At 38.2% G+C, this 16683-nt stretch overlaps 1 protein-coding gene across 8 annotated transcripts in view; it reads right to left on the minus strand.

Annotated features, from left to right (window-relative positions):
• Positions 1–16683, minus strand: part of MBOAT2 (membrane bound O-acyltransferase domain containing 2) — a 153338-nt gene that overhangs the window by 95084 nt on the left and 41571 nt on the right. For 6 of the 8 annotated variants that reach the window (XR_003309529.2, XR_003309528.2, XM_026454704.2 and 3 more), the window contains one exon: positions 4367–4444. The exons of the other annotated variants lie outside the window; for them this stretch is intronic. Coding sequence is in view for 4 of the 6 variants with exons in the window: in XM_026454704.2 (XP_026310489.1) it covers positions 4367–4444 (78 nt within the window). In the remaining 2 variants the exon portion in view is untranslated. The remainder of the gene's footprint in view (positions 1–4366; positions 4445–16683) is intronic. 8 annotated transcript variants of the gene reach the window in all.

Here is a 16683-nt window from a genome sequence, read left to right on the forward strand (position 1 = left end):
ACATGGTGTCTCCCCCATTTATTTAGGTCTTCTTTCATTTCTCTCAGCAATGCTTTTTCCTTCCAGTGTAGTGATCTTGCACTTCTTTTGCTAATTCCTAAGCATATTGTTCTTTTTGGTGCTACTATGAATGAATTTTTACAATTTTACTTGGACTATTCATTCCTGACATACAGAAATAACACTGATTTTTGTATACTGATCTTACATCCTGTGATTTAACTATCCCTTTTATATTGTTTTGAATAATATTTCTCACTTCAACTGCTAAATATCAGGCCTTACATTATTTTACTTCCCTTTTACACAACAGCTATACCAAGGGAAAGGCAAACAGTTCAATAGCATTTAAAAAATCACCTGCTTCAGAACAACAATCCATGATAAGTCATTTTTTTTATTTTTATTTTTTTGAGATGGAGTCTCGCTCTGTCACCCAGACTGGAGTGCAGTGGTGCCATCTTGGCTCACTGCAAGCTCTGCCTCCCGGGTTCACGCCATTCTCCTGCCTCAGCCTCCCGAGTAGCTGGGACTACAGGTGCCCGCCACCACACCCGGCTAATTTTTTGTATTTTTTAGTAGAGACGGAGTTTCACCGTGTTAGCCAGGATGGTCTCAATCTCCTGACTTCATGATCCACCTGCCTCGGCCTCCCAAAGTGCTGGGATTACAGACGTGAGCCACCACTCCCAACCGTAAGTCACTAATTTTTAAAAGTTCACATTCATTATTTGTGCTCTAGCAAGTTTAAAATTACCACTTAGCAAACTTAAACTTCTAGTTTTGAAGCCAGTAGCAAAGGTGTCTCTCTGCCTCCTGCTCTTTTTAAAAATCCCTGTGACAGGAGTCTGCTTAGAATACAAGTTAGCCAAATCCAATCCACCACCTGCTTTTGTAAATAAAGTTTTCCTGAAGCACAGCCACACTCCTCACTTACATGTTGTCTATGGATACCTTTGCACGACACCAGCAGAGTGGAATAGTGACAGAGGCTGTATGTCCTGCAAGCTGAAAGTTCACTATCTGGATCTTTATAAAGATAGTTTGTCAAATCTGCTCTCAGAAGTGCTGGGTGAATATGGTGAAACTTAAAATTCCTGCTATGTCAAATAAGGGGAATTAATATCATAATATATAGGGCTATAGAGTGTCCCAAAATTCGTATGTTGAAACTTAATCCCCAATATGAGGATATTTGGAGGTAAGTCCTTTTGGAGTTGATTAGGTCATGAGGATAGAACCCTCATGTGTGGGATTAGTGCCTTCTAGAAGACATCCAGATCTCTCCTGCCCCTTCCACCATGTGAGGTTAGAGAGAAGATCGTTGACTACGAACCAGGAAGCAGGTCCTTGCCAGATGCCAAATCTATCAGCACCTTGATCTTGGACAGCCCAGACTCCATAACTGGGAAAAATAAACTTCTGTTATCAGACATGCAGCTTAAGGTGTATCATTACCACAGTCCAAAGTAAGACATATAGGATACTCCATCCCAAACACTCTTTTCTTTGTCTCTATTACCTAAACTGTTCAATGTTTTCCTCAAAAATTTCAAGGCTTATATGAAAATACAGACTAGGAAAAAGCACTGAATTTTAGAATATATTACATTTTATTTTATTTTTTTTGAGACAAGGTCTCACTCCGTCATCCAGGCTGGAATGCAGTGGCACAATCTCGGCTCACTGCAACCTCTGCCTGTGGGTTCAAGTGATTCTCCTGCCTCAACCTCCCGAGTAGTTGAGATTACAGGCATGCCACCACATCTGGCTAACTTTTTGTATTTTTAGTAGAGATGGGGTTTCCCCATATTGGCCAGGCTGGTCTCAAACTCCTGGCTTCAAGTGATCCACCTGCCTCGGCCTCCCTAAGAGCTGGGATTACAGACGTGAGCCACTGTGCCTGGCCTAGATTACATTTTAAAGGTAAAATATCTAGATATGAATCAGAATAATAAAACATACCATAGAGGCATTAAAGGGAATTACAAAAATAAAGTACATATGTGCATGTGTATATATACATATATAATATATATTATATATGTATTTGTATTTATACATGGGTCAATCAAAGCAAATACAATAACTACATTATGAATATCTCATAAAGAACATAAAGCAAAAAAAATCATAAAGCAGAGAGAGGTAAGAATTTAAAAACTGTTCAGTACTCAGATAAGTTCAAATCTTTCATTTTAAAGACAAACTCTGGCTAGTCAAAGAAATATATTAAAATATAACAAATATATACCATGTAAAACTAGAAATAAACAGATTGTATTGCACATAAACAATCACTTTGGACAACACATAAAAATGCTCTAAGTTCCATCTAGTGTATTTGGTCTGACCCATTAAACATTTCTAATTACTGTAAAGGCCTAAGCAGAAAAAAAAAGAAAAAAAAAAAAAGAGCATATTCAGACAATAAGAATAAAAGTAAAAAAGTAAAGTCATAGAAAAATACATATGGGTATAAGCTGAATAGAAGGGAGCTAAAAAAGAAATCAAAATACGTACTTTTCAAATTAATTATCCACCTACTATTTACTGCCAACCCTAGCAATTTACTCACATGGCAAACCTTACTTACCTGCCCTAATCTTCTACACTAATAGTGTCAAATTACAACACCAAGATTCTATTCTAAATATCAGCAGCATATAAGCAAGCAGCATTATCTCCCTGAATACTTACTGTAAAAGAGGAACGTTACTAATTTTATACAACTGTATGTCTCTAAAGCAGCACTATCCAATAATATCATTTTCTGCAATGACAGAAATGTTCTCTATCTGCACTGTCCAATGTAGCCACTAGCCATATGTGGCTAGTGAGCACTTGAAATGTGGCTGGTGTAACTAAGGAACTGAATTTTAAATTTTAATTAATTTAAACTTACACAGTCACATGTGCACTAGTAGCTGTCATACTGAACAATGCAGGTCTAAAGTATCACAAGGTTACTTCACAGACTGCAACTGCCTTTCAGAAAAAGAAACAATTTCCCATTGCTAAACATGAATTGACTAACCTTCCAGCTGAAAAGCATATTACTTTTGCTTTAGCCAAAATGTATGTAAGTCCCTTATTTTCTGTAATCTAATCTAATCTAAACCTGATTAATATCTTCTGTATCAGATATTAATTGTAGCATCACTTTGAACCCATCAGAGGTACAAGTTTTTTTTAAAATAGGGTCATAAGCCTATAAAAATTGCTTCATCTGAAACACTATCTAAATACCCTTTCTCCTCTTAGAAAACTTAAAATAAAAACATCAGAAACTTGTAATGGTTAGTTTACAGAGGAAAAAGAAAAGTCAGTGCAGGTGATGTCAATGGAAATGGAGAAAACAGTACACATCACAACAGAGGTAGTGACTGACAATGCCAAACACGGAAAATGCAAAATAAAATGAGACTTAGAAAAAGGCTAATAAAAGCCATAGGTTTGATTCCTTATACAAAGTTTTTGCAGACGTATGTGATTCAGAATTCAGAAATATGGTATATATGTCACACATCATAGCTCAGACATTGCAGAACACCCAGCAGGATCTGCTGATAGACTCTGTCCCTGGGTTTTCAATCAAGTACATTTTATCCTTCTCTATTCCCAAATTTCCACCTCTAGCCCAGCTACTCAGCTCCTACTATATGTCTCCTTAGTTACCTATCTCCTATTACATGTCTTACAGATATCTTAAAGTCAGCATCCACTTACACAGCAAAAATCCATTGAGTGTTTACTATATACCAAGCACTGTTTAGGGGCAAAATGCTTGAAATGCTCTATGCCACTCTCAACATGCTCCCCACTTTCAGGGCTCCCCACCTCAGAAGACAGTGCTGCCATCTACCCTACTGTTTAAGCCAGAAACACAGAAGTCATCCTTGACACCTTATTTCCTACCGGTCCTTCTAAGTCTCTCTCCAGTCTACTCACTTCACTGCATCTCTCCACAGCTATCACCTACAGACTAAGCTGTTTTTAACAGTAGGCAATTTCGCTCCTCCAAGAGACATGTGAAAATATCTGGAAACATTTATGGTTGTCACAGCTCAAGGGGTGCTACTGGCATCTAGGGGGTGAAAGCCAGGAATGCTACCTAACATCCTACAAAGAAAGCACAGGTTAGTCCTGAACGTCAATGAATCATCCATCCCAAAATGTCAATGGTGCTTTAAGTAAAAAGAAGAATGATGCATACCAATGATTTTATTTTTGTATTTATGACAATTCTTCTTTAAAAAGTTATCACAATTCAGAATTACTTTTAATGTAATGAATAAAATTCTATTCTCATGCCATTCTATTCAAGTGAAATATGTATTTGCATGTGAACAAAGTGAATACTTACTTGTGCATGTTCTCCACTCCTATGATGATCATGATACAGTAGGAAATTCCACTTTGTACAAGAAAGTGTAAGGCATACCTATAAAAAGTAAGAGCACTATTAGAAGAGGGATGCCAAGTCACAAACATCAAGCTGAAGTGAATTAAGCTAAAAAATACTTATGCACAACACAGAATATTCCCAGAAAAAAAATAAGGAATGAAATCTCAGAAGCCTAAAATCCTGTGGACACCCTAAAGAGGGAGTCCCATACCACAGGCTCCAGAAGAGCTGGGGGGAATAAAACAAGGCCTAAAGCCATGCCCAGTGCCCAGCACTCCATGTCTCCTGGCTGCATGGAAGCTATGTGGGATGACGTGGCTCAGGATTATAGCTTTCTTCGTAACTCAAGGCACAATTATTTTAAAAAGTAATTAATATGAATTTCAGGATCATCCTGACAGAACATCAGTTGTTTTCCCAAACTAGTTTCTCCAATACCAACTTTGTACTCTGCCTCTACCTTTTTAACAGTATGACTGACAAAACAACAAAAAAGTACTAAATATTAGAATTTACAAAAGAAAAGGGTACACTCAAATCCACTTCTTCTCAATACATGATGGCTCAAGTCAAATAAACTTCCTTATATAAATCTAATTCACTAATTGTAATTTGCTGTAACATATCTACAAACATTCTGGCTAACATGACACGGTCTTTTCTTTTCTTTTTTTGAGACAGTCTCACACTGTCGCCTGGGCTGGAGTGCAATGGCGCGATCTCGGCTCACTGCAACCTCGGCCTCCTGAGTTCAAGCGATTCTCCTATCTCAGCCTCCCAAGTAGCTGAGATTACAGGTGCCCACCACCACACCCAGCTAATTTTTTGTATTTTTAGTAGAGACAGGGATTCACTATGTTGGCCAGGCAGGTCTCGAACTCCTGACCTCGTGATCCGCCCAGCTCGGCCTACCAAAGTACTGGGATTACAGGCATGAACCACCGCACCCAGCCCATGACACAATATTTTCTAATATTCCAATATTCTTGAAATCCACCATTAAATGAGATAATTTACTCATTTCACAAAATTCAGGCAAAATATGATCAGCATGTCTGTGACTAAAATCCATCAAAACCATCCCTAATTTTTGCATGTCTGTGCATGCGCACATACTCTTCCTAATTTCTTTCCCCTTTGGTGGCACAAACAATTTAAAATAAAATTTTCGAATCATCAGGCATAATTTAAAGTATTTTCTGTTTTCTCTTGAATCTCTAAATCTACTTTAATTTTAAACTACTACTGAGGGTGTTAACCTATGATCAAAATAACTTTTAAACTTAATCCATATGGAATAACAGGCACCTCCAACGTGGAAAAGTTATGCAAAATTTTGAACACATTTTTCCATAGAAATATTATAAATCAGTAATAGTCTCCAAGGTAGGCCCGTAGGAGAAACTTATTTGACCTGTTGTACAGAATAGGTCAGTCTATGTGTTTGACTGACACACACACACACACGCAATGAAAAAATGTTGGCTTTTTTTAAAAAACCTATTATAATCAGATGAAGCAGAAAAACCTAAATGAGTATAAAAGGAAATAGAAGAAAGCTTTTTTAAAAAACAATTAAAACACACATATTTCAAATTAATGATCTACTTCTTATTTGTTGCCAACACTAGCAGTTCACCGGTTGACTTCTGACTTCGTGGGAAAAGGTGACAAGGGTTGCTAGAATACCTTCAAGGTCTTCTTAAATTGAGAGTAGAACTCAATAGAGGTACTTATCTTAAACACGGAAAACACATTTTTGAGGACTCTTGGGGGAAAAAAGTGCTCCTTTGCTATGTTAAATTTCTTGAAACATGAGGGATATATCACAACTTTAGAAGCTAAGAGTCTTCTCAAACAGTGCTATGGTGTCTCATATCACCTTAAGGTGGCCCCTCCTCTCCTGACATAGCCATTCAGGTGATATGTTTGGCCATCTTTGGATGGCCAGTTTCACATTTGGGCAGCCTCCTGCTGTGTAAGCCTTCGTTGTTGCAACAATCCAAGTTTAGCAGTAGAAGGTGAATCTGCATTTACCTCTATCTCACTGACCTCCACAACAAGCATTCAGTTGCTTTTCTACTCAGTGAATACACTGCTGATATTCTTCATAATTTTCTGTACTGAGCTACTCTGCTTGTTCTCATTTGTAAAGTGACCATAATAAACACAGTAGCTACTTGAGATTTTTCAGAATTAAGAGATAATACATGAAAAGCATTGGCAGGGTTATCTAGCACATAGTAAGCACTCAACTATTAAGTATTATTAGTAAAGTAAAAATTAAAGACAGATATGTTAAAAGTCTATTACAATCCAACCATCATAATCTCAGAACTGAGGAAACTAAGATCATATATCTAGTCAGTATATTCCAACTCACATCAAAACTCAAGTTGTTTCGGGACAATGTATCCACTGGCTGATTCTCCAGGGAATGCAGCAGGGTAGAATGGAACCCTATGAGCTGTGTATCATAATCTTTTAAGCTACCTAATAAGCACTTGGAAAATAAAACAATACTTTGTCACAAAACATTAGTTTGTTTTCAGACACCACATTTTAAGTCTTCTGAATTTCAAGTCACACTAAAGGCAAATATAAGGTTTATTTTTAGCCAAAAAAAAAAAAAAAAACCATGTTTTAAAAAAAGGTTGAAAACATCTCTTCAATTGTGCCACTAATCTTTACCGAATGTCTACCTTCTGAAAGGCACTGTACTGAATACTAGAAATACAAGAGTCAATGAGACATAGTTTATGTCCTCATAGAGTTCCCAGTCTAGACTGAAAGATAAGAATAGATTACCTCAGTACTGTACGATATATGCTAAAAAAGAGATAAACACAAAAAATTTCCAATCTGCATCACTCTGGATGATGGTAATAACAGATGAATGACTCTGAGTAACTTTCCATGTTCATAATGACTAGCTATCACACCATGTTCTTTCTGTAGTTTTACAGATTTACATCTCACCGTAATCATTGGTTCTATTTCACAGATGAGGAAAGTGAAGCTTAGAGTGGCTAATAACATGTCCAAAGTCATACAGCCACCAGACCAAGGCAGCCACACTAGAATACAGGTTTGCCTGACTTCAGAGTTTAAGCTCTATCCCATTACCATATAGTGTTATTATCAAAGACATTTAAATAAATAATTAAAGTCTAAATTAATTCTCACTTAAAAGGAACTTGCAGATGATCTTTCTTTTAAAAAAAAAAAAAAAAACTAAGACCAAAGAGAAGGAGGTAAACAATAAGTTACACGCATGACTTGTTTTACTGCACTTTGCCTTACTGTGCTTTGCAGATACTGAGATTTTTTCCAACTTGAAGCTCTGTGGCAACCCTGCATCGTGTCAGCCTCTTGGCACCATTTTTCCAATAGCACGTGCTGGGACTTCGTGTCTCTTTGTCACAGTTTGGTAATTCTCAAAAACAGTTCAAACTTTTTCAATATTATTTTACCTGTTATAGTGATCTGTGATCAGCGATCTTTGATGTTACTACCGTAATCGTTTGGGGCACCACATACTGTGCCCACATAAGAACTTAATTGATAAATGTTAGGTGTGTTCTGACTGCTCCACTGACCAGCAGTCTCTGTCTTCTTCTTTCTCCCTCTCCTGAGGCTTCCCCATTCCGGAGAGACAACAATTATTTAAATTAGGCCAATTAATTAACCTACAATGGCCTCTAAGTGTTCAAGTGAAAGGAAAAGTTGTATGTCTCTCACCATTAAATCAAAAGCCAAAAACGATTAAAGCTTAGTGACGATGGTATGTCAAAAGCCAAGACAGGCTGAAAGCTAAGCTTCTTGCACCAGTTGTAAATACAAAGGAAAAGTTATAGGAGGAAACTGAGAGTGCTACTCCACTGAACACACATAAATGATAAGAAAGCACAACAGCATTGCTGCTAATATAGAGAAAGTTTAATTGTCTGGACAGAAGTTCAAACCAGCCAAACATTCCTTAAGTCAAAGCCTAGTCCAGATCAAGATCCTAACTCTCTTCAATTCTAGTAAGGTGGAGAGAGGTGAAGCTGCAGAAGAAAATTTTGAAGGTAGCAGACACTGGCTCATGATGTTTAAGGAAAGAAGCCATCTCCAGAAATAAAAACCCAAGGTGAAGTAGCAAGTGCTGAGGTTATCTAGATGCTGTAGCAAGTTACCCAGAAGATCTAACTAAGATCACCAATGAAGGCGGCTACACTAAGCAAAAGATTTTCAATGTAGATCAAATAGCCTCCTACTGGAAGAAGATGCCATAGAGAACTTTCATAGCTACAGAGGAGAAGTCAATGCTTAATTTCAAAGCTTCAAAAGACAGGCTAATGCAGCTGGTGACTTTAAGATGAAGCCAATGTTCATTTACCATTCCAAAATGCTGAAGCCAGTAAGAATTACACTAAATCGATTCTGCCTGTGCTCTGTTAATGGAAAAACAAAGTCTGAACCACAGCAGCTCTGCAGCATTGTTTACTGAATATTATAAGCCCCTTGTTGAGATCCACTGCTCAGAAAAAAAGATTTCTTTCAAAATATTCCTGTATATTGACAATGCACCTGATCATCCAAGAGCTCTGACAGAGGTGGACAAGGAGATTAATGTTGTTTCCATACCTGCTAACACAATACCCATTATGCAGCCTGCAGATCAGGGAGTAATTCTGAATTTCAAGTCTCGTTATTTAAGAAATGCATTTCGTAGGGCTATAGCTGCCATAGATAGTGATTCCTCTGATGGATCTAGGCAAACTAAATTGAAAACTTTTTGGAAAGGATTCACCATTCTAGATGCCACTAAATACATTTGTGATTCATGGGAGGAGGTCAATGCTAATAAACATGAGCAACAGTTTGGAAGAGGTTGATTCCAACCCTCATGGATGTCATTTAGGGGTCTGAGACTTCAGTGGAGGAAGTAACTGCAGATGTGGTGGAAAGTAGCAGGAAAACTAGAAGTGAAGCCTAAAGATGTGACCAATTACTGCAATCTCATGACAAAACTTCAACAGATGAGTAATTGCTTCTTATGGATGAGCAAAGAAAGTGATTTCTTCAGATGGAGTCTACTCCTGGTGAAGATACTGTGAACATTGTTGGAATAACAACAAAAACATTTTCTTTCCAACTTCTATTTTAGATTCAGGGGATACATGTGCAGTACCTGGGTATATTCCATAATGATGAGGTTTAGGGTATGAATGATCCCATCACCCAGGTACTGAGCATAGTACCCAACAGTCAGTTTTTCAACTATTGCTCCCCACCTTATCTCCCATCTCTAGTAGTCCCTAGTGACTATTGTTGCCATCTCTATGTCCATGAGTACCCAATGTTTAGCTCCCACTTATAAGTGAGACCATGCAATATTTGGTTTTGTGTTCCTATGTTAATTTGCATAGGATAATGGCCTCCAACTCCATCCATGTAGCCCCAAAGGGCATGATTTCATTCTTTTTTATAGCTATGTGGTATTCCATGGTATATATGTACCACATTTTCTTTGTCCAGCCCAGCATTGATGAGTATCTAGGTTGATTCCATGTCTTTGCTATTGTGAATAGTGCTGTGATTAACAGGGAAATGCATGTGTCTTTTTGGCAGAAGAATTTGTTTTCCCTGGGGTATATACCCAGTAACAGAATTGCTGGGTCAAACTGTAGTTATTTTAAGTTCTTTAAAAAATCTGCAAACTGCTTTCCACAGTGGCCGAACTAACTTACTTTCCCAACGCTGTATGAAGCATTCCCTTTTCTCCACAGCCTTGCCAATATCCGTTGTGTTTTGACTTTTTAATAATAACTATTCTGACTGGTATGAGATGGTATCTCGTTGTGGTTTTGATTTGCATTTCTCTGATGATTACTAATGCGGGTAATTTTTTCATGTTTGTTGAACACTTGTATGTCTTCTTTCGAAAAGTGTCTTTTCACGCCTTTTGCCCATTTTTAATGGGATTATTTGCTTTTTGCCTGTTCAACTGTTTAAGTTCCTTATAGATTCTGGATATTACACCTTTGTCAAATCTATAGTTAGCAAATATTTTCTCCCATTCTGTAGGTGCTCTGTTTACTCTGCTGATAGTTTCTTTTGCTGTGCAGAAGTTTTTTGGTTCTAATTAGGTTCCACTTGTCAATTTTTGTTTTTCTTGCAATTGCTTTTGAGGACTTTAGTCATAAATCCTTTCCCAAGGTCAATGCCCAGATAAAATGATGTTCCTTGCTTTTTTTTTTTTTTTTTTTTTTCAGGATTCCTATAGTTTGAGGTCTTACATTTAAATCTTTAATCTATCTTGCGTTAATTTTTGTACATGGTGAAAGGTAGGGGTCCAGTTTCATTCCTCTGCATATGACTAGCCAATTATACCAGCATCATTTATTGACTAGGGAGTCCTTTCGCCACTCTTTATTTTTGTCAATTTTGTTGACAATTAGATGGCTGTAGGTGTGTGGCTTTATTTTGCAGTCCTCTATTCTGTTCCATTGGTTTATATCTGTTTTGTACCAGTATCATGCTGTTTTGGTTACTGTATCCTTATAGTATAGTTTTAAGTCATGTAGTGTGATACCTCCAGCTTTGTTCATTTTGCTTAAGATTGCTTTGGCTATTCAGGCTCTTTTTTTGGTTCCATATGAATTTTAGCATAGTTTTTTTCCAATTCTGTGAAAAATGACATTGGTAGTTTGATATGAATTGCTTTGGGCAGTATGGTCATTTTAGTGGCATTGACTCTTCCAATCCATAAGCTGAGAGGTTTTTCCATTTGTTGTGTCATCTATGATTTCTTTTAGTGGTGTTTTGAAGCTCTCCTTGTAAAGATCTTTCACCTCCCTAGTTAGATGTATTCCTAGGTAATTTTTTTGTCTGTGTGGCTATTGTAAATGAGATTACATTCTTGATTTGGCTCTCAGCTTGAACATTGTTGGTATACAGAAAAGCTGCTGATTTCTGTACATCGATCTTATAGCCTGAAATCTTGCTACAATCATTTATCAGTTCTAACACCCTTCTGGAGGAGTCCTTAGGGTTTTCTAAGTATAGAATCATATCATCAGCAAAGACCAAGAGTTTGATTTCTTCTTTTCCTATTTGGATGCCTTCTATTTCTTTCTCTTGTCTAATTGCTGTGGCTAGCACTTCCAGAACTATGTTGAACAGGAATGGTGAGAGTGGACATCCTTCTCTCATTCCTGTTCTCAATGAAATGATTCCAGTTTTTTTTTTTTGAGACTGAGTCTCACTATGTTGCCCAGGCTGGAGTGCAGTGGCATGATCTTGGCTCACTGCAACCTCTGTCTCCCGAGCTCAAGCAATTCTCCTGCCTCAGCCTCCCAAGTAGCTGGGATTACAGACGTGTGCCACCGCGCCTGGCTAATTTTTGTATTTTTAATAGAGATGGGGTTTTCCCATGTTGGCCAGGCTGTTCTCAAACTCCTGAGCTCAGGTAATACACCCACCTTGGCCTCCCAAAGTGCAGGGATTACAAGTGTGAGCCACCATGCCCGGCCGCCAGCTCTTCTTTATATATCTAATAGAAATCAGCTGTGAATCTATCTGGTCAAGGGCTTTTTTGTGGTTGGTAGGTTTTTCATTACAGGTTCAATTTTAGAACTCAATATTGGTCTGTTCAGTGTTTCAATCTCTTCCTGATTCAATCTTAGAAGACTGAGTATTTCCAGGAATTTATCCATTTCCCCTAGATTTTCTAGTTTGTGTGCACAGAGATGTTTATAATAGTCTCTGAGGATCTTTTTGTATTTCTGTGGGGTCAGTTGCAATGTCACCTTTGTCATTTCTGATTGTGCTTATTTGGATTTTCTCTCTTTGTTAATCTAGCTTACAATCTATTGGTCCTGTTTACCCTTTTAAAGAACAAACTTTTGGTTTTGTTGGGTCTTTGGTTGGATTTTTGGGTCTCAATTTCATTCAGTTCAGCTCTGATTTTAGTGATTTCTTCTGCTAGCTTTGGGGTGAATTTGTTCTCGTTTTTCTAGTTCCTCTAGGTGTGATGTTAGATCATTATTTTGAGATCTAACTTTTTGAAGTGGTGTTTATCACTGTGTACTTTCCTCTTAACATGCTTTTGCTGCATCCCAGAGATTTTGGTATGTCTCCATTTTCATTTGTTTCAAAGAATTTTTATGCTTCTGCCTTGATTTCATTGTTTATCCAAAAGCAATTCAGGAGCAAATTGTTTAATTTCCATGTAATTGTGTGGTTTTGAGAGATCTTCTTGGTATTGATTTCCATTTTTACTCAACTGTGGTCCAAGAGCATAGACGGTATGATTTCAGTTTTTCTGAAGGTATTGAGACTTGCTTTATGCCTGAGCATGTGGTTGATCTTGAAGTACATTCCATGTGCAGGTAAGAAGAACGTATATCCTGTGGCTGATGGGTGGAGTATTCCATAATGTTTATTAGGTCCACTTAGTCAAGTGATGACTATCAGTCCAGAATTAATTTATTAGTTTTCTGCCTCATTGATCTGTCTAATGCTGTCAGTGGGAGTTAAAGTTCCCCACTATTATTGTGTGACTAAGTCTTTTCATAGGTCTAGAAGTACCTGTCTTATCAATCTAAGTGCTCCAATGTTGCACACATACATACTTAGGATAGTTAAGTCTTCTTCTTGAGTTGAACCCTTGAGAGGTAGAATTTTATGTAATTTTATTCAGGTAGATTTGTATGTAATTTTATGATTTTATGCATGTAGGATTCATTATGTAATACTTTTTTTTTTTTACTGTTGCTGGTTTAAAGTCTGTTTTATCATATATAAGAATAGCAAGCAACCTCTGCATTTTTCCCCCCCATTTGCATAGTAGATCTTTCTCCAACCCTTTACTTTGAGCCTATGGGTGTCATTATGTGTGAGATGTGTCTCTTGAAGACCATACAAGAATGGGTCTTTTGTTTTTATTCCACCTGCCACTCTGTGCCTTTTAAGTGGAGCATGTAGGTCATTTATATTCAAAGCTAATATTGATATGTGAGGTTTTCATTCTATCATGACATTGTTAGCTGGTTGCTTTGCAGTTTCTATCGTGTGGCTGCTTTACAGGGTCTGTGGGCTATATATTTATGCTGTTATTGTGGTAGCAGGTATTGTTCTTTTGTTTCTGTATTAGAACTCCCTTAAGGAGCTAAGGCTGGTCTGATAGTAATAAATTCCCTTAGTGCTTGCTTGTCTAGAAGAGAGTCTAGTTCTTCTTCACTTAAGAAGTTTAATTTGGTGGGTTGAGAAATTCTTAGTTGGAACGTCTTTAAGAATGTTGAAAATAGCTCTCCAATCTGTCCTGGCTTGTAAGGTTAGCCCTGATGGGGTTCCCTTTCTATATGGCTTGCCCTTTTTCTCAAGCTACCTTTAAGATTTTTTCCTTAGCAATAACCTTGGACAGTCTGGTGACTATATGCCTTGGTGTTATTCATTTTATATACTATCATGCGGATGTTTTCTGGATTTCTTATATATGGATGGCTACTTCTAGCAAGATTAGGGAAGTTTTCCTGAATTATTTCCTCAAATACATTTTCCAGGTTGTTTACTTTTTCTCCTTCTCTCTCAGGAATGCTAATAATTTGTACATTTGGTTGCTTCACATAATCCCATATTTCTTGAAGATTTTGTTCATTTATTAAAATTCTTTTTTATTTTTGTCTGATTGGGTTAGTTCCAAAGACTGGTCTTCAAGCTCTGAAATTCTTTTCTCTGCTTGGTCCAGTCTATTGATAGAGCTTTCAACTGTATTTTGAAATTCCTTGAGTGAGTTTTTCAATTCCAAAAGCTCTGACTGATTTCTTTTACAGATGTTTATCTCTTCCTTTATTTCCTGGATTGCCTTAGAAGTTTCTTTGTGTTGACTTTCAACTTTGTCTTGGATCTCACTAAACTTCCTTGCAATCCATGGATTTGATTCTTTATCTGTCATTTCTGAGTTTCTATTTTGGTTAGGGTCCATTGCTGGAGATCTAGTGCAATCATTTGGTGGTGTCACTACATAATGCCAAAATTCTTACACTGGTTTTTTCTCATCTAGAGATGCTGACACTTCTAATTTTTGTAATTATTTTCATGCAGGTAAGATTTTTTTCTTTTTCTTTCTTTCCCTATCATGTTATTTTTTCTTTCCTTTTTCCTTTTTCTTCCTCCTTAATGAGATTGGGCTGTGGAGTTCAACCTACAAGCCCACAGATGGTGCTTATAAGTGAAAGCTGGCTGCAGCCAACACAGCTGAGTATATACTTGACCCTTGTTTACTGGCAGAAGCTCTCTACTGCCTCAGGCAATAAGCTGGTTTGTGGAGTATATAGTGGTCTGAGCTCCCTACTCAGCCCCAGCAGGGCAGGGGCTACAAAGAGCAGGGCCAAACAGAGCAGGCTGGCCTACAGATCCCCCAGTGGCAGGCACAGACACTAGTGCCAAGGGAGAATCCAGAGGACAGCCACCAAGAATGCAGGATTGTGCCTAGGCATGCAGCTTGGAAACCATCTGGGCTCCATGTTCTCTACATAGGAATGGGAGATGGCTTAAACTTCTAATCTAGAAGAGTTGCCATTCCAGATGCTTGGAAACCTGCCTGGGCATGGAACACAGAGGGTCCCCTTGAACCACAATCTACGTCCAGGAAGAGTGGGGCGGCTCAGGCTGCTAAACCAGACAAACAGAAGCTCTGAATCCCTGTAGATTTGCCTGGGTGTGGAGCAGAGAGAGCCTCACTGTACCACGATCTATGTCCAGGAGGGGTGGGGTGGCTCAGTCTGCTAGTCCAGGCAAACAGGTGCTCTCAAATGTCTGGATTTCTGCCTGCAGGTGGAGTAGAGAGGGCCCTGTCATACCACAGTATCAGTAGAGCACAGTGGGGCACCCAACAATGGCACACATGGATCAGTTTCAGGTCACCAAGCTGGCCTTGGCTACAAGTCTTGCTGCCCAGGAGAAACTGCAACTTAGCAGCTCTCCTCCTGACCCAGTCTTGCAATGGAGGAAAGCACAATTCTAGCCCTACAGCTGAGGCACTTTCCACAGTTCTAGCTGTGGAGGCCCCTACCCCAATCCAGAGTAGGTGCTCTAATCTCTGGACCAAGACTGAAATGCCTGCATGGCCATGCTGCTGAGTCACCAAGGAATGGCTGGCTTCATACGTGCCTGGATTAAAAATGGTGTCCTGTTTTCCATCTCAGGTCTGGGAGAAAGTCTGCAGCTTTTCACGATGTCTGTTTCTCACAGTATCTCAAACCCTCTCCCCAAGTTGGCTCCAGGGCTTGGGAGAAACAAAGTGCTCTCCCTCAGAGTGGGTTGCTCAGATCCCCAGTGGAAAGGTGAGCAATAGAGAAGGGCTCCCTGCCTCTCTCACATACTGGGGCTTCACTCACTTTTATCAACTGGATGCTATCACAGGGGTTGTTTGCCAGCATTCCCTTCAGGATCTGAGGTGTCCTTCACAATTCTGGTGAATTCCTGTTTTCCTTCTTGAATTAAAGCTCAGAGAGTTGATCTTTATGTACTATCATGCTATTTCCAAGTGGCTGAGGCACACTGAAAGTCTCTAATCAGCCATGTTGGACTCTACTTTTAATTCAGAATTTAGAATACTACATAAACTTAGCTGACAAAGCAGCAGCAGGGTTTGACTCCGATTTTGAAAGTTCTACTGTGGGTAAAAGGCTATCAAACAGCATCACATGCTACAGAGAAATCTTTTGTGAAAAGAAGAGTCGATCACTATGGTAAAGTTCATTGTTGCCTTATTTTTAGAATTTGCCACAGCAGATAACACTCTGATAAGCGAGCAGCCATCAACATCAAACAAGATCTTCTACCAACAAAGAGATTACAACCCACTGAAGGCCCAGATGATCTTTAGTATTATTTACCAACAAAAAAATTTTTCAATTAAGGTATATACATTTTTTTAGACATAATTATATTGCATATTTAATAGACTAGAATATAGGGTAAATATAACTTTTAATTGCACTGGGAAACCAAAAAAAGTTTATGTGACTTGCTTTATTATGATATTCATTATATTGTAGTGGTCTGGAATCAAATCTGCAGTATCTCTGAGGCATGCCTGTATATTTACAGAGTACTAACATGTTTTCCAAAAGAGAAGTTGTCAAAATCAATAGCAGATACAATTGTTTTTGAGCCTACAAAAGAAAATACTGAAATGCAAATCAAAAGAATATATCCCTATTAGTTAATTCCAATTAACAAAGAGTGATCTTACACATGGTACAGAGGCATAAATAATCCCT

This window comes from Piliocolobus tephrosceles, chromosome 15, assembly GCF_002776525.5.
Source record: "Piliocolobus tephrosceles isolate RC106 chromosome 15, ASM277652v3, whole genome shotgun sequence".
NCBI lineage: Eukaryota > Metazoa > Chordata > Mammalia > Primates > Cercopithecidae > Piliocolobus > Piliocolobus tephrosceles.